This window comes from Poecilia latipinna, unplaced genomic scaffold (genome assembly GCF_001443285.1).
Source record: "Poecilia latipinna isolate Pla-1442-1.1 unplaced genomic scaffold, P_latipinna-1.0 Scaffold991, whole genome shotgun sequence".
Lineage (NCBI taxonomy): Eukaryota > Metazoa > Chordata > Actinopteri > Cyprinodontiformes > Poeciliidae > Poecilia > Poecilia latipinna.
In genome coordinates this window covers 145,021-171,720 of record NW_015113607.1, presented here as the reverse complement: position 1 = coordinate 171,720, position 26,700 = coordinate 145,021, and the positions used below count along the sequence as shown (strand labels likewise).

General features: G+C 39.6%; 2 protein-coding genes across 2 annotated transcripts in view; one reads left to right on the top strand and one right to left on the bottom strand.

Moving 5' to 3' along the window:
* Positions 1-1,791: 1,791 nt before the first annotated feature.
* Positions 1,792-3,739, top strand: LOC106958508 (lymphocyte antigen 75-like). The gene is made up of 5 exons (XM_015050450.1): positions 1,792-1,988; positions 2,083-2,454; positions 2,544-2,891; positions 2,987-3,072; positions 3,659-3,739. Exons 1-5 carry the CDS (start codon positions 1,949-1,951, stop codon positions 3,737-3,739), a joined length of 927 nt encoding a protein of 308 aa, XP_014905936.1. The 5' UTR covers positions 1,792-1,948.
* A 7,810-nt stretch (positions 3,740-11,549) lies between these two features.
* Positions 11,550-26,700, bottom strand: part of sorcs2 (sortilin-related VPS10 domain containing receptor 2) — a 49,190-nt gene continuing 34,039 nt past the window's right edge. The window contains exons 13-25 of the mRNA XM_015050449.1: positions 22,815-22,935; positions 22,526-22,659; positions 22,313-22,432; positions 21,323-21,494; positions 21,049-21,235; positions 19,671-19,804; positions 18,616-18,739; positions 17,378-17,490; positions 16,501-16,623; positions 16,311-16,410; positions 15,850-15,952; positions 14,859-15,007; positions 11,550-13,651 (exon numbers count right to left, since the gene is read on the bottom strand). Of these exons, the coding sequence (XP_014905935.1) occupies positions 13,587-13,651; positions 14,859-15,007; positions 15,850-15,952; positions 16,311-16,410; positions 16,501-16,623; positions 17,378-17,490; positions 18,616-18,739; positions 19,671-19,804; positions 21,049-21,235; positions 21,323-21,494; positions 22,313-22,432; positions 22,526-22,659; positions 22,815-22,935 (1,645 nt within the window). The 3' untranslated portion in view covers positions 11,550-13,586. The remainder of the gene's footprint in view (positions 13,652-14,858; positions 15,008-15,849; positions 15,953-16,310; positions 16,411-16,500; positions 16,624-17,377; positions 17,491-18,615; positions 18,740-19,670; positions 19,805-21,048; positions 21,236-21,322; positions 21,495-22,312; positions 22,433-22,525; positions 22,660-22,814; positions 22,936-26,700) is intronic.

Genomic DNA, 26,700 nt, shown 5'->3' with positions numbered 1-26,700 from the left:
TCTTCCTTATTGAGTTACTTCCTTTTCCAAGTGAACTTTTCTCCTACTCCTTGCTGCAGTAACTCTTTATCTTTCATTGTGCTGTTGTAAAACTCTGAACAGGTTCTGCTCAAAGTTGACAGTGATCAGTAGCTCACTCAACGGAGCAAAACTGGCAAAACTCTTTGAGAGACTTTCTTCTGTTGGCTGATGTGGAAAAGTAGTCGTATATTTTCAACACCACATTTTCCACATCCGCAGTGACCTGGTCAAGACCATGCTTCACTGTGTTGAGCACCATATGTGCATGGCAGTTTCCTTAAGACAAGAGTTGTGAACTCCGTCATTGACATGGGTGTTGTCTGCACTGAACCCTGTCACTTGATCAAACGATAAACCAAATGTTTTCAAGCGACTGATCCGTCAGTGCTGCAGTCCCAGCAGCTGACTCGTCTAGATTCTCTATGAAATCGAGCATTTTGCTGGTGATCCCGCATTCTGGAGTGAAATTAAATATACGATATATATTTACACACACTCCATAAAGTCTCCATAAATATGTGACCAAGAAGGTTCATCATTGTTAATGTCCAAAAAATGATGTCAGTTTGGTGAGTGAATGTATCTCTGTGTTTCCATTATCCATAAAACTGTGCAAATTGAAATTACGAAAATAAATTAGCTTAATGGAAACAAGGCAGTTTCGAAACAGACCCATTTTTTGATAAAAAGATGAGGTGATTTTGTGGTTTTCATATCAAATCAGTCAATCAAGTTCATTTCTATAGCATTTCAGAAACAAGGCAGTTCAAAGTGCTGATAAAACCACAAAAATATGTCATAAAAAGAACCCACCATACAGTCAACAATTGAGAAACCAAAATAGATGTACTCCACAAAACTGCAATGGAATATTTTTTTTCGCATCACAAATCACATGATCAACAGCTGGATGTCATTACTGGTAAAAACGACAACGTGGTAGGGGGATGATGGTTTGATTCTTTTTTCTTTGTTTTTGGACAGTGTGCAGCTGGATCTACCAAAGCTCTCACACAGTTTATAAAAAGTTGTGTGTCATTCCAATTTGTTAAATCCATAAGTCTTCTGTAAAAATGCTGAATAGAATCTCCCCAAAACGCCACATAGGTAGTCGCTCTCAAACATAAGGAACTTGTTGCTCCAATGCCTGAATAAGACGTCAACATCTTGTCTGATGGCTGACAGATGATGAAAACATCTCATGTAACTGCTTGATTTTTAGCAACTTATTGGGTGAACAAGTTTTTTCGAAGTGTGATTTCAATTTAATTTCTTATTTAACCCTTAACATGCAATGGATCGCCCATGTTCCATTGTATTTTCAGGGAGCAAGAGTTAAACAGAAACACCGCAATTGAAAAATTGTTTTTTTTTTTTACATTAGTAGAACATCAACAAAGATTTGCACATTTGGAATGGAAATGCAGTCGTTCTATTGACTCCATGACGTGGCTCCCTGTTTATTCGCATTCTAAACTGGGAACTGTAGATCTTAATCCTAGGCGAAAACTGTTCTTGTTAGGCTGGTTTATTTGCATCAGGATCTGCCAACGTCTATTTTAATACCAGATCAGCCCCTTTTAGAGTATGCAAATGCTCCACTTCCCCCTCTGGGTGTCATGATCAACCCCAGCCAGCTCTTTGCAAAGTGAATTATTTCCATGTCCATTTCTGAGCTGCATATGGACGGGATTATTTCCAAATCAAGACTAATCCTTCTCGGTGATTCACTTGATGCCTGAAGGGTTTCATCAGTCAATCCCGCTTCAATGGCTGAGCTGTCCCTGGAGAGCTAAAAACTGTCTGCTGTTTCCTAAATATCACGAGTGCCATGTAGTCGCCCTCGCTGCGATGCTTTGCATAAACTAACCTTTTTTTTGTTTGTTTTAACTGAAGGCTTCACTGTAGCAGAGTACAGTGTAGCATCATGATGAAGAGTTTCCTGCTGGCAGCCTGGATTCTATCAGGTACAATTTATAAACCTGTGATATATTTCTTTAATGATACTGTAGAAAATGTGATAAGATTTTAAATATCTAAAGATTTACTATATTTTTTTAGACTTGCTCAGTTTCTCCTCGTGCCAGGAACGTCAGTACTACTTTGTCAACCAGTTGATGAACTGGGATGACGCTCAGAGATACTGCAGAAAGCACCACACGGACCTGGCTACCATCGGAAACTCTAAAGACATCAAGCAATTCCTCGACATTGTTTCGTCTACCAATGACGTCTGGATCGGTCTGTACAGCAATATCAACTGGACGTGGTCTGGTGAACTGAACAGTGTCGGGTCCCAGTACAGAAACTGGGAGAGTTCCGATAACGATCCCGACTTTATTTCAGCCAATCAGTTCTGTGTGTGCATTGGAGACAATGGAGGATGGTGGGACTACGACTGTGAGAAAAAATTCCCATTTGTTTGTTATAATGGTAATGTTTCAGTGGCGAATAGTTTGTTTTTGAAATTGAGATTGTAACCTTACCACACTGTCTAATCCTTCTGTTGTCTTCATACACAGCAAGGACGACTGAGTTCGTGGCTGTAGATGAAGCAATGAATTGGTCCAATGCTCGGACGTACTGCCAGCAGAACTTCACAGACCTGGCCACAATCAGGAACATCGCAGAGAACCAGCGGGTTCAAACCCTGGTAGCGACTGGATACTGGGCATGGACTGGTCTACGTAGAGATGAAAACATTTACTGGTCTGATCAGAGTAGCTTCAGGTTCAGCAACTGGGATAACATATCGAATCTTATTGATTCCAACACACGGATATGCGGAGCCACGTCTAAGGCAAGATCTGCAAAATGGAAGTTTTTATCATGTCAAAAACAACTGCCATTTGTGTGCTACTCTTTCAGAGGTGAGTCTTACCTTTCTCTGGTAGAACAAATGACTGATTTAGGAAGGAAATATTCAAGATAAAATTGCAAACGAATGTGTGTTTCCTTCAACTAGTGATGAGGAGAATAGTGAAGATAAAACTGACAACAGGTGCTTTGAATCTGAATGACCCCGAACAGAAAGCCCAACTCCTGAAGCAGGCAAGTGTTTTGTGGCACGCAGTTACTAGCTGCGTTTCCATTGACTATATAATTGCACAAATTGGAATTACAAAAATAAATTCACTTAAAGAAAACAAGGCAGTTTTGAAAAAACAAACAAAACAACCTGATGTTTTTCAATAAGAATGAAAAACGTCAGTCTGAAGGAATGAGCTGATTCCTTCGGACTCACTGAAGTCCAAAAGAAATTAACGATACGGCCGAAAAGTTCACATGAAAACACTTTTTTCCACATTACACGAGCCGCGTGACCAACAGCTGGATATATTACTGGTAGAAAAGATGAAGAAGGTGACAGGAAGTGGCAGGAAGGTGATGTCACGGCATGATTACTAATGACTTATTGCGCAAGCAAAATTTATTCACACATAGTTTTAATTTCTTACGTGATGGAAACACCACAATTGCAAAATTGTGTTGTTGTTTTCCCCAACATTAGCAGAATACTGGGCAATGTTTTGTGCACATTTGTAATGGAAACGCAGCTAGTGATACCTTAAAGATTGCCTCCAAAACCCAAGTTCTGATGGAATTTTTGAAAAACTGCCAACTATTTCTCTCGCAGCTCCAGAAAATGTTAAATGAAAGTGCATCGTTGAAGTTCGTTGAGCAGCCAAAGAAGGACAAGAAGAAGACTGAATTGTAGAACATGCCCTACAGTTTTCCACTCTTCTTTTGGAGACAGTTTAGTCACATGTGACTATTGTGATCTGCTGGACTAATAATGTACAGTAAGGAGGACACCTTGGTCTTTTAATAGTGACCATTCAGTTCAGTAAGGTATTCTTTTGAATTTGAATGGCTCTCCATAGATAACATAATTCAAAATTGGATTGAATCCAGTAACTTAACTTAAACAATAAGCTAGTATGGTTTTTTAATTTCATTATATACAGATAATATATTTAAAAGATTCATTTTTTATTTCTTTTTGATTTTCACTGAATAATCACAAAAACCCAAATTTCAGTTTCTTGGAAATGTTGAAAATGACTGAATTTATGTTTTCACTTCACTATACATTTCAGGCACTGGCTATTCCTATTGCTTTTGCACCTTTTTCTACCTAATTTTGTTATCTGTGAGATCAGCTGGGAACTGACAAGTCAGTAGTCCTCCTCCATGTCTGCTTTGCCCATAATATAACATTTCTGTATTTAAAAAAACATTTTATTCGTCTTGAAGAAACAGACTTTGGGTTTTTGTTAAGCCGTAATCATTAAAATCAAGAGAAATAAACATCGGGAAGATATTGGTTTATGTGAAAAACATTAACTTGAGTTTAAATTTTTAAACAGAATAACTCAATAAAATACATTTTTAGTAGCATTATAATTCATTGAGATCCTCTTGTGCTTTGTTCCTATTTCTATTTTTTTTTATCTTTCATAGTTTGAACTGTGTTTGTCATTAAATACACAACACTTAACTGATGATCTGAATTGTGTCAGTCTGCTCAAAGTCTTACCTGTATTTTTGTTTTACTTTCTGTCATTCCCAAAAGTAGAATAATACCTAACCATTTAGGTTGACTTCGTCTTAAAATATCACCTGCTCTCACCTTGTGTCACTGTTTTGTACTGTAACCATGGCAGCAGTGCGACATTTGCATTCAGTAATTTAAATAATAGTTACTGTTTACCTCGAAGGCGAGATTCGTTAAGTTTATGAGTTAGCCTGTTGCCTACAGTAAGCACAAGTTAAAGCACTGACAGATGAACTAAGATCAGTCATTTTAAGACATTACCATTTCAAAAAGTCTTTTCAATGGAGCTAAAGCTAGTCTGCTTTATGTCCAAACATCAAGGACTCCAGAAGGTCATCTTTACAATGTCCAGATGCCTACAGGCAGAGTTGCTACCCATGTGTTTGGCTGACCCACCGTTTGATTCAACAACCCTTGAACTGGTGAACTTAGTAAAGAATTGCATTTGATTCCTTACACACTTTCCATAGCATCAAACCAATAAACAAACAAACACAAAACACAAGCCCGAGTCGGTAAAACTCTGGAGACGTCCGTGAGTATGTTTATAGACCATGAGGAACCTGGGAGACCAGATTAGGAAGAGACGTCAAAATGGGGATTTCCTTTCTGTTGCCACCATGCAAAGGGAACCGGTTCAGTATGCAGAATAGAGCACAGAATCAGAATTTGCTCCTGATGACATAACATTCATTATTTCAATACCTCTCCCCGGCTGATTTCCTCAAACTGTAGGAAAATAACTGAACGGCAAATTCTGATTATGCAAGTACAACAAACACCACACAACAGAGGGTGTTAAATGTGGGAAGTAGGAAACTAAAAACTTCTTGGTCAGACAGAACTGTCAAAAAATGAAGCTCCATGGCTTCAGTTTCCTGACTGACAGCTTAGTCAACAACTCACTATCCAGCTTTCCAGGAAAATGAGGAGACTGAAGGAATTTGCATCTATGCCATTGAAACAGGTGTTCCTTTCAATCTACATTGAAATTAGGAAAAGCAGCTGTGTGTGTTTCTTAATTACAGATTATACTGGGAACAAAGACAGATGATCTCTTACCTCTAGAAGGAGGAAAAAATAAAACATTCGGTGTTTGTATAGGAAATCAAGTGACTCAAAACTCTTCACTATTATAAAACTATATCAGGTTTCATATCAGACAAATATAGTGTGTGGTTTTGGCCCTACAGTATGTACATGATCCACACCTCCAAACTTTTTACAAAGTAACTGAATTATAATGTTGAACTTTTTTTGACTGGATCTCCAATGGACATGATCTGCACGTGAAATTGGCTCGAGAAGCTTGTGGAAGGAGACTCAAAACGTTTGACGCAAGTCATACTTAAATGTAATTTCTAAAAGTGAAGAAATCACTCAGGCCGATATTTTCCTTGCGCCTCTTGAGTATTTTGGATCCTAGAGCTTAGAACCTAGCTTACTCTACTGCTGACTCACCTCACATTTTCTGCACTCTCAAGTTGAATATTCTTCTCCAGTCCTGGACTTATTTATTCCAAAGCATAATCTCTGTGAGATACTTACATGGTCATCCCCTGCGGCTTCATTCCTCATCTGCCATGATCAGCCTGAACGCTCTCCGTCGTTCGACTCCAGCCTTCTGTAATCAGACTAATGCTCACCATCAGGGGTGCCGCCAGGAATCTTGGGCCCCATGACATAGCTACAGTTTTAACATTTTTTACATAAAAGTTACATACTGCAGCTTTAATTTCACTTATGAGGGGTCAGGTCAAGAGGGACATGGGAATAGATATCTGTAATTTAAATACAAGCTAAGGTGGGACTGTCTGGACTGACTTTAGTCCAGACAGGAGGCTGATATTTTTATTATCGTTTTATAAAGATTGTTTGAATTTCTGTCAGTAATAAATATATTGTTTTAGTTGTGTAATTCTAAAAAGAGCAAAGTGAGAGAAATCCCTAAACACTCCCTGGAATGATGCTGACTAGCTTGTCACTGAACACAGTGTTGCTCACCTTTTTCAGGAGAAGGGGTTATGCTGATATCTGGTCTAAAACTGCTGCTGACTGGATCGTCTGTTGTCAAGTGTGGTAAAAGGTACAGGTACAAGTTAAATATAAAGATATGTTAGTAATTTTATTTCTTTCGTTCATTAAATGCTTGAGCAATGGAGGCAAACAGTAGTATGTAGCTAAGCTAACTATGCAAAATGGTTGATAATCTCACAGTCTACCCATCTCTTGTAGAAAAACGGCTACAAATTGACCCACTTTGTCTTTTTTATTTCTCTCTTTGAAAACATGACTACTTTCTCATGGCAGCATAGTAACTGCCACAGTCGTTCTCGTCTTGTTCTAACTGCTGCTGACCGTCGTCACCCAAGTGCGCTAAGCAGGAACAAACCATTTCATGCAGATCCAGGGGGGTGTTCAGTGCAAATATAGATGTGTATTTTTTTGGTCTGGGAATAGTGACATTTAATTTTTACTACTATTTTAATGTAACCGGGTGGTTTTACTTGTAAAATATTGTTTGTAAAGTGACTGTAAATTCCCACCCGTTTTGGGCCTTTGAATACATCCAGGCCCCGTTTCCCCACCTTTTCCGTTTCACAGCCTTGTCGGGCTCATTAGTGTGTTTAAAGGCACCGGGTGTGCGCGTCAATCTAATTGCTTCTTAGGATGCATTTCAGTGACTTCTCACTGTACCCGTTGTGTGGATGATTAAGGCTTACATGGCTTTATTATTTTCAGCAGACACTTTATTGTCATCTTTGGGTATTACAGATTGCTGCCGTTGTGTTATGCTCTCACCAAAGTACATCTGTTTTGTAGTTTAGATGCGCTCAATTAATAGATCCTCTTCTAGAGCTGGAGTTGTAGTACAAGCACTGCAGAACCAGTTTATATTTTTTTTTTATGAATTAACTTATTGGGTACAGCCTTATTGGACTGGGTTGATGCAATGTGGGATTTGTTTCTGTTGTTTAACATCATTTTGTGTCATTAATTTGTGTTTCTACTAATTTGGTTTGCAGTCGTTTTTGGTTAAGTCTCAGATTGCTTCTAGTCTTGTCCTGGGTTCCTGTGCTTTATTGGGTTTTAAATTAGAATAACAAAGTCTATTTTTAATATTGTAAAAGAACGTATAAATAAAATATATTTTGTATAGTACTTCTGTTTCATCATTCTAAGCCAGACCTACCTGGGTATGTTAATTGGGAGACCCGAGGCCACTTGATATTATTTCAGTGGTCTACCAGTTGGCTTTAGGGCCACATCCTCAGTCACAATCCAGGTTCTTCCCCCGTGTTAAAATAAAAAACACGATACATTTAATTTTGTAATTGACAGAAATGGAAAAGAATTGGGGCACTTTGAAGAAAAAAAAAACTTTTACAAGGGTCCCCCTGTCAGTTAGAATCCCTTGGAATTGTCCTAACTTTTCTCCCCTTACACTGCCCCTGCTCACCATCTTCACCCTCACCTTCTGGACCCCAGGATCTCCTCCAGGGCATTTCCTCTGTACCACCTTGTAAATTCGGTCAATTTGTCTCATCATTTATTAATCGCCTGCGCTATTACCTGTTCCAATGATTTTTTTTTTTTTTACATAATCGTTCCTATGTTTATACTGATGTCTGTAAAGATGACTAGTCATGGTTCAATTTTTACATTGCTATGCACTAGAGGTGGGCATTTATCATTTATTTATCGTGAAAAATTTCTAGTAAGAATTTTAACTTATAGTTGTTTCAATAAATTATATTAAAAACCAAATTGACATCATTGTATTTTTTTTACTAGTTTCTGCATTGTTTGTCCCACCACAGCATCAATAAATGTAAATCTGAAAAAAGCAACAAAAAAAAGAAAATTGATCAAAACAGCACAAAATTGTGTAATAAAATTATAAGTCCATATCACCCACCCCACCATGCACACTTTAACACTAGTGTCGTTATTTTTTCCCAATTTTACAATTTACTTTTATAAAGTTATATAATTATAAAAATGTGTTTCATCTTGGTGGGGGGGAACTATTGTTGGACTGTATCAAACAGACCAAATGGATGCCTGTGAAGTGGTACCAGGTCACAAGGGTGATTGACCCAATAAAGTTCAGACACACGTACAAGTTATGGGAGTGATTTATTTCAGGATGCAGGTTCAGTGCATTATGCTTCCTGAAGAGACGGCACACAAACGAAGAGATCAAACAAACCAGCGAATAGAAAACGCAACCAAAGAAAAAGCAGCGTGGTACAAATCACAACGTCAGTGTCATCACCCGTGAAACTCACTGGACTAATACAGTGGAATATCACAACCCCTCACGTTCCCCCTTCTTGCTTAAAGGAACATTGATACAATGACGACACCTCACTACGAAAACTAACTGGAACATGAGCAGAATATGTACAAAAGATGATTTAAGGTGTAAACAAGCGAATGTAATGTGCCGTATTCAATACGTGATAAACCCCAAGAGTGGTCGTGACAACAGTAGCTGCGTTTCCGTATCAGATGTGCACAAGAGCTAATGTTAGCTAATGTTAGCTAGTGTGTAAAAAAAAAAAAAAAAACTTAAAAGGATAAAAACACAATTTTTCAATTTTGGTGTTTCCGTTAAATAAGAATGCAATTAAAATCAAGTTTATTCATAAAAAAAATTCTGTGCCATCATCCTACCACTTCTTCGTCTTTTCCATTAGTTGTAACATCCGGTTGTTGATCACATGACTCGTGATGGGGAATTAAAATGTTTCCATTGCAGTTTTGCGAAATGCAATATTTTTCATAGTTTGGCCAAAAGGTCACCACATCCTAACATCCTAACTTTTTCTAGCATAAAACTTTATTTTTTTTCTTTCTCTAAATTGGCGTGTTTCCATCAAGCAAATGTATTTTCCTTATTTAAACTTGCGCAATTTTATGGTCAGTGGAAACGCAGCTGCTGCTGGTTATTGGTCTGCAAAGGCCTTCAGATTTAAGGTTTTCATCGGACTGTCGTACTTCGTAAACCAGTTAGTGCAATCAGTCGCACAAAAAGTCATCAGCAAGAGGTCAACAGAAAAAGAAAATGAACTTGTGTATCAAAAATATCCATATACATAATAATTACTGTATACAGTAGCTGTCAGCATCTTTTGGAGATGACAGTCTTACTTCCAGTTAGTGATAAGTGTGAAATATTCCTGATCGGAAAACACAGTCATATTGAAAATGGATACAAGGAAAGCAAGCGATGATGATGAAACCAGTAACTTTTTTTTTTTATATCGTCGTTAGGAAAGTCATTGGCGAATCAATCCAGAAGGAGAAAGGAAAATAATAAAAAAGATTTATTTTGGTAGTCGTGTAAAACACAAACACACACGTTGATGGGAATACAGTCATATGAAAAAGTTTGGGCACCCCTATTAATCTTAATCATTTTTATTTCTAAATATTTGGGTGTTTGCAACAGCTATTTCAGTTTGATATCTAATAACTGATGGACACAGTAATATTTCAGTATTGACATGAGGTTTATTGTACTAACAGAAAATGTGCAATATGCATCAAAACTAAATTTGACAGGTGCAAAAATATGGGTACCCTTATTTTATTGATTTGAATCCTAACTACTTTTCACTGACTTACTGAAGCACAAAATTGGTTTGGTAACTTCATTAAGCTTTGAACTTCATAGCCAGGTGTAGCCAATCATGAGAAAAGGTATTTAATGTGGCCAAATGCAAGTTGTTCTCCTATTTGAATCTCCTCTGAAGAGTCGCAACATGGGCACCTCAAAACAGATCTCAAATGATCTGAAAACAAAGATTGTTCAACATAGTTGTTTAGGGGAAGGATATAAAACGTCTCAGAGATTTCAGCTGTCAGTTTCCACTGTGAGGAACACAGTAAGGAAATGGAAGACCACTGGGACAGCCAGCTTCATTTTGGAATAAGGTCCTGTGGACTAATGAAACAAAGATTGAGTTGTTTGGTCATAAAAAAAAAAAGCGTTATGCATGGCGGCAAAAAAAAAAACACAGCTTTCCAAGAAAAACACTTGCTACCCACTGTAAAATTTGGTGGAGGTTCCATCATGCTTTGGGGCTGTGTGGCCAATGCTGGCACTGGGAATCTTGTTAAAGTTGAGGGTCACATGGATTCCACTCAGTATCAACAGATTCTTGAGATTAATGTTCAAGAATCAGTTACAAAGTTGAAGTTACGCTGGAGATGGATATTTCAGCAAGACAATGATCCAAAACACCGCTCCGCTCCAAATCTACTCAGGCATTCATGCAGAGGAACAATTACAATGTTCTGGATATTCAGGTCCCCAGACCTGAATATCATTGAACATCTGTGGGATGATTTGAAGTGGGCTGTCCATGCTCGGCGACCATCAAACTTAACTGAACTGGAATTGTTTTGTAAAGAGGAATGGTTAAAAATACCTTCATCCAGGATCCAGGAACTCATTAAAAGCTACAGGAAGCGACTAGAGGCTGTTATTTTTGCAAAAGGAGGATCTACTAAATATTGTCACTTTTCTGTTGAGGTGCCCATACTTTTGCACCTGTCATATTTTGTGTTAATGCTTACTGCACATTTTTTTTCAGTCCAATAAACCTCATTTTAATACTGAAATATTACTGAGTCCATAAGTTATTGGTTGTATCAAACTAAAATAGCTGTTGCAAACATCCAAATATTTAGAGATAAAAATAAATAAGATTAATAGGGGTACCCAAACTTTTTCATATGACTGTATGTACAAAGTGGAAATCGCTATTCATATTTACACATTTACAAACAACAAAACCAAACCTTAAAGAGACAAGATTTCACCGTGGGCTACGCCTAATATAGGCTGATACAGAATACGTCGACTTGCCTCCTTTCTCCTCACGTCAGCAACCTTCGTCTCCAGGGGACAGAGTCCGCTCCGTAAGGAGGAGGAACAGAAAGGGCCATTCTTTTTTTTTTCTTCTTCTTTTTTTTTTTTTAACCCTCCCGCGGTCAGAAATGGGGCCGATTAAGAAAGCCGCGAGCTTTTTACCCTGTATGGCGACTCCGCGCGCGACCTTTTTTACCAGGTTTTGTGTGTTTGTGGATTCGGGAACCTCTCGCCCCTCCCACCCTGCTGTTTGACCGCGGGAGACTTAAAACACAAATAACATGATAACAGAGAAATGTCACAGAGCAGATCTAAGTCTGCCGTCTTAGGCACCATGGGACACACGAGAACTGATACTCATTTGAAACACCGCACATCGATATTCATACGATTTTTAAACAAGGATCCGGAACAATGGTAACATAGGATAATGGGGAAAAAAAAGAGAGAGATCAAAGCTGTGTGGACATAATGGTGAAGTCCCAAGGAGGTGAGAAGTACCTGTGAGTGGAAATTCCAAGAAAGTGCAACACCGCCCTCTTGTGTTTGCATGCTTATTCCCTTCATATGCAAGTTCACAAGGGTTTTATTATACTGTACATTCCATTGAGATTATTATTGCCTTGTAAAAAGAGAGGAGTGCTAACTTTGGGGGAGAAGAAAAGTAAGTAAAGGAGTAAAAGCTGGCTCATCTTTCATTTAACATCACGACCCCAGCATGGCCTACATTTAATGCTCTAACAGAACCAGACAGTGCCTCGGAAAAGTATTTGTACTCCTTCAAAGCTCTATATTTGGGCACATTACAACCACAAACTTCAATGTGTTATTAATACAGCAACTTCAATTGTTGCATAATGTAAAGTAGAAGGAAAATGATTCATGGTTATTAGGTTGAGGTGTGAATACATAAGATTATTATATTGGTTTCAGATTTTCTATTAAAATTTCGCTTTATTTTTGCACCGTTGTTTCTCAGCTCTACCACAACAAAATGCTTTTGTTTTTGATTTGTTCTCAAATGATGATTTTTTTTTTTTTTTTTTTTTTTTTGCATTTTGTTGTTTGAGGAAGAATCAACACAAATCGTGTTGATATCATGTTAAAGTATTTTGTTGACACAATTTTTGTCCAAATTCTGTCCTTGGTTTGAGCAAAACTAATCACAGGAAAAACCTGAGTTGAGCTTTTTGGCATACACGAAAATCACTGCAAGACATCGCTCTGATCGCACCAGCAGGAAACATAGTGGTGGCAGCATCATGCTGTAGGGGACGCTGCAAAGGGGAAGACGAGAGGATAAAAACTGTGACAAAAATAAATCTTAGGCTTTGAAAACAGCCTGGAGGAAAGACATTCTTCTTACCACTGGAGCTGCAGCAGAACGGTTTACAGAAACGCACACTCACACGGTAGAGTGGCCTAGTCGAAGTAACAATTTCTTTTCACAGATGTTCTCCATGTAACCTTTTAGAAAAATGTGGTTTCACAAATAATCGATTTGTTTTATCTTTAAAAAATGAAGTCATGTATAATTTCTTTCTACTTTACAAATATCCTCGCGACTACCCGTAGTTCAAATTTCCACACAATTTGGAAAGTACAAAAAAAACCAACTCTTTTTCATGGTAGTCAAGAGGATTTACGCTACTTTGTGTCATAAACGCCCAATACACTGAAGTTCACAGCTGCAACATGACAAATATTAATAATAAAGGTTTAGGTGGTAGTAATACTTTTGCGAGGCTTTCAGTCGCTGCTGGCCTGCACTGATCAACCATCTTATCAGATAAAACCAGGAAGGGAAGTTGTGCTACTTCAGCACATTTTTGAAGCACTGACACACAAATCAACACATGAACCTCAAACACGTCTTCAGAGTTGAGATGAATTGAAAAGGAGAAGAAAGGGACGTGGAATACAAACAAATTCAAACAGATCACCAAAAAGTTGGGCTTGAAGAGGCTGTTGGATAGATCTGATGTTTCCAACGTAGATGAAAAAAGAGAGAGAGAGATAGAGAGAGAGACGAGGGAGGAGGGAGGAAGAGGAAGTCAGAGTCCCTGTGCTTGTTAGCTGGCTCGGCTAGGCTGGGCTAGCCCGTCAGCGTTGCCCCGTCAGCCATCAGCTGCTCAGGTAACCGTGTAATTCTCTGGAGTTGATGCTCAGGATTACACCTGAGTGGTTGCCTGGAGACGAAGTCAGGGGGCATAGAGGGGGAACGAAAAAACAACATGTGCAAAGGAATTAGCCTTAAGCTAACAGATGAACTGTAGAAATCACAGTGAATGGTGTAAACGGTACTTTGTGGCGTTTTCTAAACAAAACAGTGTAACCATGTGAACACACATCTCAACCAAATTAACTTTTTTTTTTTTTTTGCAATGTCAGTCAAATAGAAGAAAACATTTAACATGCATGCTAAAACTACTGGCACATCTCAATAAATATTCATAAGTCAATAAATTTCACTGCAAAGTTAATTTGCTTCAATTAATTTAAAAAAAAGGATACACACGATGATTCATATCTCAAGCATTTATTGATGTTTAGCTCCTGCTTTTGATGATTACGAGGCTCACATTTAAGAAAAGCTCCCAAATTCAAAGTTTCTTGAAAAGAAGGGCTAACCCCAAAAAGTCATGCTGACGAAGCCGGTTCTCTGCACACTGCCACAACAACCGTAAAGTTGAGTGGAAGGAAAAAGTGCAGTGGCAAAACGAGCACTAGCAAAACTTAAAAAAAAAAAAAATACACACCTTTTTTAATTCAAAAAAAACTTTCTTGATCCCAAAGGGACATTTAACTAAATAATTAATTGAAATTAAATAGGCTGCATGTCTATTTACTGAGATGCACCTGCACATATAATCACTTCATTTAAGTGGCTTAAAAAAAAAAATCGGTAACACTTTATTTGAAGGGTTGTGCATAAGACTGACATGACACTGTCATAAACATGACATAACACCTGTTATGAACATGAAGTCTTTATGAATGTTTATGACTGTTGTCATGAAGTGTCATTCGGTAAATAAGGACACTTTTAATCTACTTTTAATGCAACTTTTAGAGCAATTTTGCAATAAAGTGCCATTATTTACGAAATGACACTTCATGACAACAGTCATAGACATTCATAAAGACGTGTTCTTAGCAGGTGTTATGTCATATTTATGACAGTGTCATGTCAGTCTTATGCACACCCCATCAAATAAAGTGTTACCAAAAAAAAACAAAAACAAGCAACATTAAAACATTAAAAGAAAACGGGTGAAGTCATTCAGTACCTTGGTGTGTGTTAGCTGCTGGAGTTAGTGGCCTGGCTGTTTTAGTAGCAGTGGTTAGTGGTAGTCCTTATAAGAAAACGGAAGGCGGGGCTGCCTCCTGCGTTACCTAGAGTCTGCGAGTCCAGGTCGTCGTCGATGAACTCCTCGCCCTGGATGATGTGCTGCGTGTCCTCGCTGTGGTTGACGGGGCTGGTCATCTCCTGCTCCTTCTCGTTGTGCATCTGGGCGTAGATGTTGCGGTTGCCGGGGAGCTTCCTGAAAAACAGTGGAGGATAGGGGTCCTCAGTCCTAGGCCAAGGACTGTGGGATAGTGGTTTGTTTTTAATGAGGCGGGGCTGGAGAACCAAACGGCAGCTTTTCATTCAGGTGACTTTTCGGTGGATATTCGTGCTCCGCGCTCAGGGGCTGTGGTGTTATTAGTGAGCTACTGTTGTGGGGGGAAATAATAAATTAAAAATGCATGCAGTTCATAAGATATTGTCATTGACTCTAAATTTCATGCAAAATATAGTGTGTGGTAGGAAGCTTGGGAAATTAAGCAATGGTTACCAGTGAGTCTCAGATAATGCTTTTGAATAGACCAAACAAATTAACAAAACTATAAAAATCTGCTGCAAAAATTCAGTTATTCTGTAGAATTGTTTCCATTTATTGTAGCTGGTAACGGCTGTGGGGCAGGAGAAATCTCCTGTAGCAGTCTGGGTTACTGTGAATTTGAAGAAGCCTCTGATTGAAGACAATTGTTTTTACATACATTCTTGGAACTGAATCATGACAAAACCTTTATTTAGTGTTTACATGCGTCTAAACGTCTCATGTAAACGTGTTTCTGATTCCCCTGTCACTGGGAGGTGGGATGATGTCACCACGACATCCATGACCTCTCTGAATGAGGCCGGACTGCAACACCGTTTGAAAAATTATTTCACTGCTGCCATTGTCTTTTTAATTTCCAAATGGGTTTGTGTATCTGTAAATATAAGCAGCCTATCACACATTAAGAAAATAGATATTTTGCGTCAAAACTCGGACCATGCTACTGGCTGTGGCCGAGTGCAGACCAACAGGAAGTGACTTCACACCGGGACAAAGCTCACCTTTTAAACTTGTACAGAATGAACGAGCCGGTGCCGATGACGCTTATTAGGAATATGACAGCCAGCGCCCAAACGCCTGGCCCTCCGGCTGCTCCGTGGTAGCCTAGAGTGACAAACAAATGCACAGGCTTCAGACAAGAAGGGGCCGACGTCACGTAGAAGCAAAAGCAGAAAATTTGCTAGTGTTGATGAGAAAGTGTGAGGGGTGTTTGGGAGAACAGGACAGAACGGCGGCCTCAAAGTGGAGATGGTTCATTGGGTCACAACAACAGGGAAAGGGTTTTATTTGTGTTTGGGAACGTCTGGTGGACGCACCATTCTCTGCCACTGCAGCTACCGAGTCATTAGCAATTAAACCTATTCAATGGAAATAGTCATTAGCATGCTGTTTGTTATTGTTAATACAGTGGAAACAATCACGGCAAACACAAAGCAAAGCGTCGGCAGCTTTCAGGGTCTACCTGCGTTCGGGTCGGCCAACATCACCAACACCCGCAGACCTCCTCGGACCATGAAACTCACGTTCTTGTCGCTGACCGCTTGAACAACCGCCGGGATACGCTAAGAAGGAGAACATCATATTAGAGCTGCGTTTACACTGAACGTGTCTTTATGCTTTGGGAGAAACGGTGCAGGTTTGTGTGGATGTACCTTATCTACCAATATGCTGCCCTTGGCTGGTTTGGAGTCCAGCGGCAACACGTACAGGTCGGCCGTGGTGGGGAGGCCTGGGTTCACCACGGTAACCAGAGAGTCCTGAGGTACGCCTGTGGTCTGAAGACATGCGGTCACAAAGAACGGTGTAAGGCTGGTCAGCAGGAAGCCGACAACAATCGCATATTCTACAAAAAATAAGAATTGCTCAGCTTTGTCGTTTCTCAGATTTCAGCTCAACGTATTTGCCTTTTTTTTTTTTACACCAATTTAGTGACTAATCCAAAACTACACAAAGATGAAAAACCTTCCTTGTCTGAACATGCGTTCTAAGCTTCTCCTGAAGTGGAGTAGTTAAGTGCCTCCTGCTGTCCAACAGATCAGTCCTCTGCTGCAGATTCATCATTTGCTACAAATGATCCAGCATTCACTATGTTAATGCTATGCTATTGCATTTTAGGCCATTTTTTTAGTTAAAAGGGAACTGTGTTATTTGCATTTTTAAATGTTTTTCTAAAATTATAAAAAATAAGCTTTGGTAGATAATGAAAAATATGCAGATTTTGTCAGTTCTTTCATTCGATTAATCGTCAGAATAATTGATTAGTTGTAGCCCTGAAAATCTATATGAAACCGCTGCTGCTGGACTGATAACAGATTTTGTCAAATTGGGCAAATAAACGTCTAAAATCCAACAATAAAGGATGGAGCAACACTTCTCTGGTCATCTTTTATACTTCATCACCATCGTCCATTGAAAACATTTTTTTAAACTTTCGTCTCTCGCACAGCAAAGCAACCAAGTCATCCAGCTGCAACATCAACGTCGGCTATAACAAAGAAAATGACTGGAAAAGAAGTGAAGTGATCAAACCTTGGCCAGGAGCTTGGTGACCACCTGGCCGACGTCGTCCCTCCACTCCGGGATGTTGGGGTTGAAACGGTCCAGGTTCCTGCTGAAGCTCAGCGGGATGACTTGGAAGTTGTCTGGAAGGAGAGTGAGTCGTTAGGACCGACACCCGATCGGGCCCGGAAAAACACGACCCAAACCCACAGCTGCTGCTCTGAACGGACAGACGCGCCTCGTTGCCAATCACCTCGGAGGAAACATGTGGCGTAGTTTCAGTCTGCGCGTTTCCACGGCGCTGCAGGCGCTAACAGATGGCAGCAGGTTGCCGGGTTGTGTGTGCGGAAAGCAGAAATGTCTCGATTAGACGGATGTAGACGGCAGAAGTGTAATCAAAGTGATGTCATTTAACCGAATGGGATCAGAGTCGCAATAAAAAAAAAAGGCAGATTTGATGTGAAATGACATGTAGGTAACGTACAGACAAAACACATCTATGAGCTGCATGGCTACAACTCAGCCTTTGAGCCAAACCAAGATTTTCTATCATGCAGCTCTGTTCAGGGCTCTACAAGACAAACAAACACTTCTATGAAAGATTACCACTGAATTTGTTTCTTTTTAATAAGGACTCAAATGTAAACATTTAGATCATAAAACCTCATTATACTGAAAGCTCTCAGAGGCCAAAAAAGTTTTTCAAAACAAACATTTTGTGTCATTTTTGTTAAGTTTATCTGCTAAATAATAAATGAAAGTACATTTTTTTGTATTAATTATAGATACAAAACATAAGAAAGGTTGTGAGCAACTGTGTTACGACACAACAGGTCACCAGTAAAAGAATCCTGACTTATTTTATGGAGATGTTATTTATCTGTAACAAAATAGATTTTTTTAAAACGTGATATTATTCATCTGTAAAAAAAAATCTTGTTTTTTTTTTAGTAAGTTATTTATCTTTAAAAATCTTGCACTACAAGATAAAAACTCATCCATTTGCATCAACCATCTATTTGCGTTGCGGTCGGGCGCTGTGCAAAATCCTTCAGAGGGCTGCAAAAGGCCCCCGCACCGCAATGTGGACACCACTGTTTGAAATGGTTGTAAATGTAACACTAAGCAGACGCTGTTTTACAGTCACTAAGTAAACCAATCTAGTATTACGTGTCCACAAAGCTAAGCTAAGTCCCTGATTATGGAAAAACACACACAACCGTCGTTACCTTGACACTTCATTAAGTGTAACATATTAATTGTCTTACCATAGACTCTGACGATCTTTGTGTCCTGCACCATGGATCGGCCGTTGGACGCCTGGACGGTGACTGAAACCTCTCCGCTCTCGGGGAAACGGGTCAAAAGGCTGTTCTGGAGGGTCAGTTTGGGCTGGGAGAGGGAGGGAGAAATGTTAGCTACACGACAGGAAGAACGAGACAAACCAGCACACCAAGAACTTAGGAATTAAACCTCATAATAATCAACTTTTTATACATTCAAAGATTATTAAATCATTATGTTAAATACACCAAAATGAGGTTTGATATACTTCACATTAACAGCAACTGCTACTTTTTCATGAGTTGAAGGAGCCCAGAAACTCTTTTATGGTGTAAATATTCACATCCACTATGATGGCCAATACATAACAGACATGCATTACAAATGCCTGTTTTTAATTGTTATCCAATAATCTAATTTTCTGAGATGTTTCTGGCTTGAAATATTTCAGCAATAAATTTACATGATATACGAGTTTCACTTTCTGAAATGAGAGACTGAAAATATGAAACTTTTTATGGTATTTTAGTTTTTTAAAGGGGTACTGTTGTAATATATTCCAGGCACATAGTGCCTTGTTTTACAGGACAATGAAGTAACTATGTTACCTTCAGTTGCTATAAAAATGCCACATATATCAATAACGACTTAAAAGAAATTTGACTTCGTAATTTAGTTCCTTGAAATTGGGCCTCTGTCTCTTTAAGAAACTCCAGCTCTTTCTGAAACTCCGCTTTCAGAAAGTCATCAACACATGGCTCCTCTATTAACCCTTTAACAAAGTTTGAAAGGCGGGGCTAGGTCCACCAGGTGTTATGCACAGGTGAGTGGTTGCTATGGAGATTAAAGGATTTCTCAAACATTCATGAAAGAATCAAATCAACACTTCAGGTATGTTTTTGATGAGGGAATAACACTACAACATGATGGAAAGCTAAAAAAAAAAATAGATTTTACATAACACCGCCCCTTTAAGATGCACCTATAGGTATCTGTCAGTCAGCACCGTAAAACAACAGCTGAATATTTCCAGCTTTACCGTAGGGCCGTCGCCGAGCCACCAGTAGAAGACGGTCAGATTGGCTGTAGTGGGAAGAACTACGGCCGTCAGGTTGACTTCACCGTTTCTCCTGGCGATGGGAACTGCTTCCAGGTGAACTTCCTGCAGAGGCTCTGCACAGGAAATAGTTTTGTTTTTTTATTATTATTCACCCCCCAAAAAAAACTGTTCAATGGAAAATCCCTCACTGCCTTTCTTATTCTACTTATCAGCTGTTACACGTAAACGTAAAAAGCCACATTCAGCAAGACTGACACCGTGTCCCCTGATGTCTTTACGCACCAATGAGCACAGCGGGTCAGTTTGAGTTCAACATGTTGCCTGAGGTCACAGTGACACATAAAGAGGACCGAACAGAATCGTTGGACGATCTGACTGGTGAAAACATAAAAACACTTTAGATCAAACAGCACAGCATGCTTCAAACGGCACCTCTGTCAAAAGAACATGGCGGCATTTCTGCAGCTCCTTGACGTCTGGAATGTTTTTCTTTGCTTTTTCTCACTTTTATTCGCTATTTCATATTTGTTTACCATAAATGCTGCCTCATACCTTCTGGTTTTAGTTGGCCATGAATTCTGTTCTGTTCCTTTGGTCTATCTCTTTTCACAAACTTGTCCATTTTGCGTTTGCTGCCTACGCTTGAGGAGCAAAGCAGCTGGATAAATTTGACAGGCAGCCAATCAAAAAGCTGAGCATAGTAAGTAACATTTCAGTAAGTTATTTTAGCTTAAATTTTACAATAATTGGTAAATAGATTTAACTGTATTCTTAAAAAAATGACATTTTAAAATGAGGAAATTAGCTTTTTTCTTCCTCATCTTTCCTCCAACCTTCTGAGGCTCACTTGGCGCCCCCTGGCTGCCACCACTTTGAAAAACTCGAGTCTAGAGGTTTGATTTTTTTTTTTTTTATAAACTGCAAAAAAAGTAAAATTGTTGTGAAAACTCAGGACAGAACATCTTACTTAAACTGATTTACATAATCTTTTCTACAATATGGAAATAATCAGGAGTCACTGCACACATTTCCATTTTGTTCATCCAGAATTGCTAGAATGCTAGCATTAGCTTTTAATAACTTCCTAAACTTTTTACTTCCTCAAACCACATTTGTATTTTTATTTGAGCATTTCCTTGTAGGAAGGATGTTGCTGAAAAGTGGTATTTATTTTTCTGACTGTTCACAGGTTTATTTGTCTCTGCTGCCATGTTGAACACTCCCAGGTGTGAATAAAAGAAGGAATGAAGCATTTAGGTTTAATGCCTCTGACAAAGAGCTGTCAGTCTGAGGAGAGGAACAAAACACTGACTAAATACGTTCCCTTCAAAGGTCACAGAGTAGGTCAAACACTGACCTGTGACCTGGATGTACATGGTGGCCTCGTCGTGTCCCGCCATGTTCTCCGCCTTCACCGTCACCTTGTAAACGCCGGGCTGTTCGTAGCGGTGCTGGATGGGCTCGTCGGTCACCGTCAGGTTCTGGTAAATGGTTCGAACGCCGTCGCCGAGGTCCACCTGGTACCTGGTGCTGCTCGTGTCGCCCTGTTGGGAACCAAACGACCCGTAAGCCGGTGCCAGAGGAAATGCCGGAGAGAAAAGCAGGGAGAAAAGGGCTTTTTTTAACGACACCTGCTCCTGGTGGACGATGAACGTGATGTCATCGCCAGGGGCCACGGCCAGCATCTGGCCTTTAATGCCGACCTTCAGCCCTTTCGGGGGCAGCAGAGGGCAGCTGTGCTGTTTGGCACTCTGCTGCTTGTCGAGGCCTCCCTCGCAAGAGTTCGATATCACCTTCCTGTAGCTGAAACACAACGGAGAACAATGAAAGAAAAAAAAAATGTTTAGCGACCATAAAAACAAGCTAACAGCTAATATACTAATTATTATAAACGTCTCTCTGGTCAAAGCCACTCTGGTTTCTGCTCCTTTCAGACTTTAGCTAACTCTAAGCTACTTATTGTCCAAAAACATAACAGGAAATCAACCTTAAGCTGTCTCTGTCACTCAGTATAGAAATAAACCCTTCACTAAGAATGTTCAATTAATTCAGTAATTCAATGAGTTAGTTGAATTACTCATTGAATAATGAGTAATTATTATTCAATGATAATAATTACCATGATGCCAAACATCATGATAATTTGATAGGAAACATCAATGTGGTGATGTTTGCCATCACCACATTGATGATGGCAAACATCACCAATGTTTGGGTACATTAGTTCAGGTACATTACATCCTAAACAAGAAGGAATGGTTGTCATATAGAATTTTTTTTTTTTTAAAAGAGCAATTTTTTCCCCCAGAAAATCAAGAATTGAAAAGAGAAAATATCTCAAAAAAATTACAGAACTACTCCAACGCCCTGATTAATAATAGACATTAATTAAACATTAAGTGATGTAATTTATTCCTCAACATTAGCTGAACAAACAAAAAAGACACATTATGTAAAAAAAAAAAAAATAAAAATCTGATGTTTTTCCCACCTTTTTTTGCTTCAAAATTTGACTTGTTGCCACAAAGTGTTGGTCTTATTAACACATAGAATGAAATTAGGGATAAAAAAAAAATAATCAAAAAACAAAACAAGCCTTTTTTATTAAATATGAAACGTACCCAGTGCTCGACTGGTAGTTTTGTCCAAGGTGGCAGCTCTCTGGGGGAGATTCGGGATCGAACCAGAAGTCTGGGAAGCATCGATCGCCCTCCGTGTCGGAGCGCTCAAAGCCGTAATCACTGCATGTGCCCAACGGTCAGAGGCACAGTTACAATCAGAGACTTTGTTTTTGTAGTTTTTGCGCGTTTCATTTCTTTCAGTGGCCCGCTCACCAGATGAAGTCGTTGTCGGTGCACTGGCAGGGCGTGGCGGTGAGAGCCGACGTGTAGCTCTTTCCTTTCACGCAGAACGCGCTGTCCTTCCGCTTCCTGAAGGTCCGCTCTCGTCCCATAATGCACTTTTCCCCCTGAGGGCGACCCGAGCGCACCGAAAACATTCACGCAAGCTAACACGATACGTTTCATCTGCACTCCTACGTCCTCAAAAATAGTTTAGATGTCAGAAAATCTATCAAATAACTGAATTATAGGGGGAAATAAAACTAATGTATTCATGATTTACCTGCAGGTCTGTGAGCTGCCAGGACTCGTAATCCGACTCGGTGCACTGACGGGGGAAAGACTGCCTGAAGTCCACTTTGACCAGCTCCCAGTCCGACCTGTAGCTGATGTGGCCAAACACACTGAAAACACACACACACACACGCACTCAATATTATTTACTGTTACTTCAGGGCAGAGTGGTCTTTATCTGTATTGCCATAATTTTGTTTTCATTCATCAATAATTAAAAGATATCAAGATAAAAAGAAAGATCTTGAATAAGAAAATGTACAATGGCGTATTTGGTCCGCTGCAGATGGGAAAAACAAAAAATAGAGAAGTACCTTTTGAGATTAATCATCAAAATTTTCTAGAGAAAAACTTGGAAATTTCTGAGCTTGAAAAGTCAAAGATTTGCTAGAAAAAAAACTCAAATTTTGAGATTAACCTCAAGAAATTTTCTAGAGTTTCAAAAGTCGAAGGTTTTCAACTTTTTCTAGAAAATTTCTGAGATGAATCTAAAATTTATCAACTTTTCCCAGAAAATTTTAGACTTACTTTATAGTCTTTGCACAAAGACAAAAAATGAATTCGTCAATAAAATGTTGTCGCCTGGCTACCGGAGTACACAGAAAAAAATACTGAAAAACTGTAAATGTGAACATTTTAATTTCTGAGATTATTCAAAAAAAAATATGGCAGAAATTTACATTTGTTTTTTTATCCTGTCTAAGATTTCCCTAATAAAACTGTTGGAAAATGACACCACTCAGCTCCAGAGTAGTAAAGCCTTCCTACACACACGGTTTCCCTCCACTAGATGGTGCTGTTCTATAATCTAACACAGGCCCACTCCCCACTCGGGAGTCACAGTAAGCTGTCTTCCCGTTGCTGTTGCAGCATTGCTTCTGAAAGCAGACTGATGTGACTCAAGTCAGTGACTCCAGCATATGTTAGTCTGCCAGCGGTGGCCCACCATCACCTTGTTGGAGAGCAAAGCAAGCATGACTAATACCGTCTTCACTGACATCGTTAAAGACGGCGTGATGGATGAGTTTCTGACGACTCACACGAGTGGCTTCCTCACTTCCTGTTGCTGTCTGAAAGTATTCAAACCTCATGAAACCACAAAAAGCAACAGGAAGTAGGAACAACAAAATCCAGTCTTTCTGTTCTCGCCGCTCTGGTTTGGAATTTCTTGATGGATGTTTTTGAGCCAAAGTCGAACATATTGTTGGTCTTCACAAACTGGGCGTATAAAGCTGATTATGAATTAAGAACTAACTTCTTCCTCACAAAATTGTGCCTCATTTATCTGGTCTATAACATAAAATATGGATAAAACAAACGGATGTTTGTGGCTCTGACGTGACATTAGGTGAAAATGTTCATGCATACTTTGGCAAGGCATTGAGTGTGTTGCTCTGCTATCAACTCACTGACGGTTTTACTCAAATTAATGTATACTGACTGTCACTCGCTGCAATTCCTTGACAAATTTTGTCTATATGCCGCTAATGTTGAAAAAAGACAATTTCACAGTTGCGGTGTTTCCTTTAAATAAACGCAGTTAAGTTCACATGTGAATAAGTTCACGCAATAAGTCATTTACAAAACATGGCGAACCATCATCCTCTAACCTGTTTTCAACAGGAGTTAAAACTCCTGTTTTCTTCTTTGTGGTTTTCGCGAGTAGTAACGTCTAGTTGTCGATCATGTGACTCGTGTGAAGCGGAAAAAGTGTTTCCATTGCAGTTTTGCAAAACAAAAAAAAAAAAAAACAAAAAAATTTTTTGATATGACAACAAAAAAAAAAAGAAAAAATCCCCCCATCCCTAGCACCAAATCTTTTAATTGAAATATTAAGAGTTTTTTCCATTAAGCAAATTTATTTTCAAATTAATCAACTACATGGTCAATGTCGGTGAAATCAAATGGTTCAAGTGATTTCTAGAGGCCCACACATACTTGCTAATGAATTCCTAAACTATGCTGACTGCCTTCTTCCTTCTCTCATCCAAATCTGCTCCCACACAAATTAAAATTAATTCGATCCAGTTTTTAAAGCGAGACTTATTGCTTTATCTGATTCCCACCAGCCTCAGTTAATTTAGCGTCTTGGTGTTTCAGTGGTGAATTGGCACTTCAGAGCCTCTAGAGCTCTATCAGTGGACAAACAATACTCCGAAGAGAGCCGAGCGAAAACAAACTCGACGGCCATTAACGGATCGCCTCATTAAGGAACACAGAGGAAAAACGCCAGCGCGGGTTGGGTTCTTTTTCTTTTTTTTTTTCTTTAACATATTCTGGTGCCAAAAGATATCGGATGCGGAGGCGCTCCAGAGGAAATCTTTCTGGCGAAGAAGTTCCTGCAGGAGAACGGGGAACGAAGGGTGAGCTGGGATAATGATCTGGCGCATTTCTGACACGTTGTTTCCATCGGTACTCTGCGTCTGTCCAGTCTGTGATCTGACCAGCTGTCATTAGTACGAGCGCTGGATTAGCTCTGCTCTGCCACCAACACCCACCCTCCCTCCCCTCCACCTGTCCTTGGTGCTAAGTCACCGCTCAAAGACTTCATTATGGGATGGCAGACTGTGGCGTCAAAAAATCGAAACTCCATGGTTAAGAAATAGAGCCTGGCTAATCTGTCAGACAGGAGCTGCCCTCAGCACCCCTCCGACCCTATCTCTCCAGAGCCAGATGGGGAACATATACCTGTGTGTGTGTGCGTGTGTGTGTGTGTGCGTTTCAACCCATCAACATGGGAGGTAATTGTGAGTGAACCTATATGCCGAAGCCTCTAGTCCTCCTGTCTCTGTCTGTGTGAGTGTGTGTGTGTTGGTGTGTGTCCTAGTGTTTGTGGTCTTCTCTTTGCCCTTCTCGACAGATTACAGCTGAAAGATTGGCCTTATCTGTGAACCTGGCCGTGTAGTCTGAGATGATGTGACAGGTTTCACTTCAGTTAACTTTCCTGATGGAGGGATTAGCAAAAAGGAGGAGCTGACAAAGAAAAAAAAGAGAGATTTGAGGTCTTGAAAGTTTGATGTTATAGTCTGAGGATGCTTTCCACTGAATTTCCTCCAGGTTTTCAACGCCAAAGGATTGTCAAGAAATCAACCGTTTTAGGTAGTAGAATATGTTGCAAGTCTTATCAAAGATTTGGGTTTTGTGGTATCAATCTAGTTCAAATGTAGAGGGGAAATAAAAAGATTACTGCTAACAAGCCATAAAGTATTGCTTTTCACACCTGATAGTCCGGTAGACTCAGTTCGATTAGGGACCAAAATTGCAACATTTGCTACATTGCGGTTCGCTTTTAAACACCACTGTATCAGACAACCCAAAACCTCTGAAAAACCTGTTCCTCTTCTCGCCTGTGGTGGCGCTGCACCAAGAACCACTGAAGGAAACAACACAAAAACATCAGAAGAAGACACTGAGTGTAACTTCCTTTTTCATGAAATGTAAACAGAATGGAGTAGCATCTTTGGTAAAAGACCAAACGGCCATTTCTCTTTGCCAGTGTTAGACTCGCTGTTTGTTTTGATTGTATTTACCCAGGATTCCCTGCCCTATCGTCCACTTCCTGCTTTTGGAGCAGGAACTTTTACTGGACTTCTATAGGGAGACGAACTAGAGTTTGACTAAAGACACTAACGGCGTTAGTGTGAATGCACCCTCAAATATTTGTTTATCACAGCAGCATCATAACAATCTGGAAAATTTGGAAAAGGGAACCTTTTTGGGTTGCAGTACAAGCCCTTTATTCCATCAGATTGTCACTTAAATGACTTGGCTTTTCAGACAGCTCATGATAACGTGCATTCTAACGAGGAGAGATCAGGCCCACAGCATCACAGGTCCTCCACTATGCTTAGCAGTAGGCTTGATGTACTTTCCCA

Coding starts and splice junctions, on each gene's coding strand:
- LOC106958508 (XM_015050450.1), top strand. CDS start 1,949: ATGATGAAGAGTTTCCTGCTGGCAGCCTGGATTCTATCAG. Junction 2,892..2,986: donor TGTGTGCTACTCTTTCAGAG/GTGAGTCTTACC, acceptor TCCTTCAACTAG/TGATGAGGAGAATAGTGAAG. Junction 3,073..3,658: donor AAGCCCAACTCCTGAAGCAG/GCAAGTGTTTTG, acceptor TTTCTCTCGCAG/CTCCAGAAAATGTTAAATGA.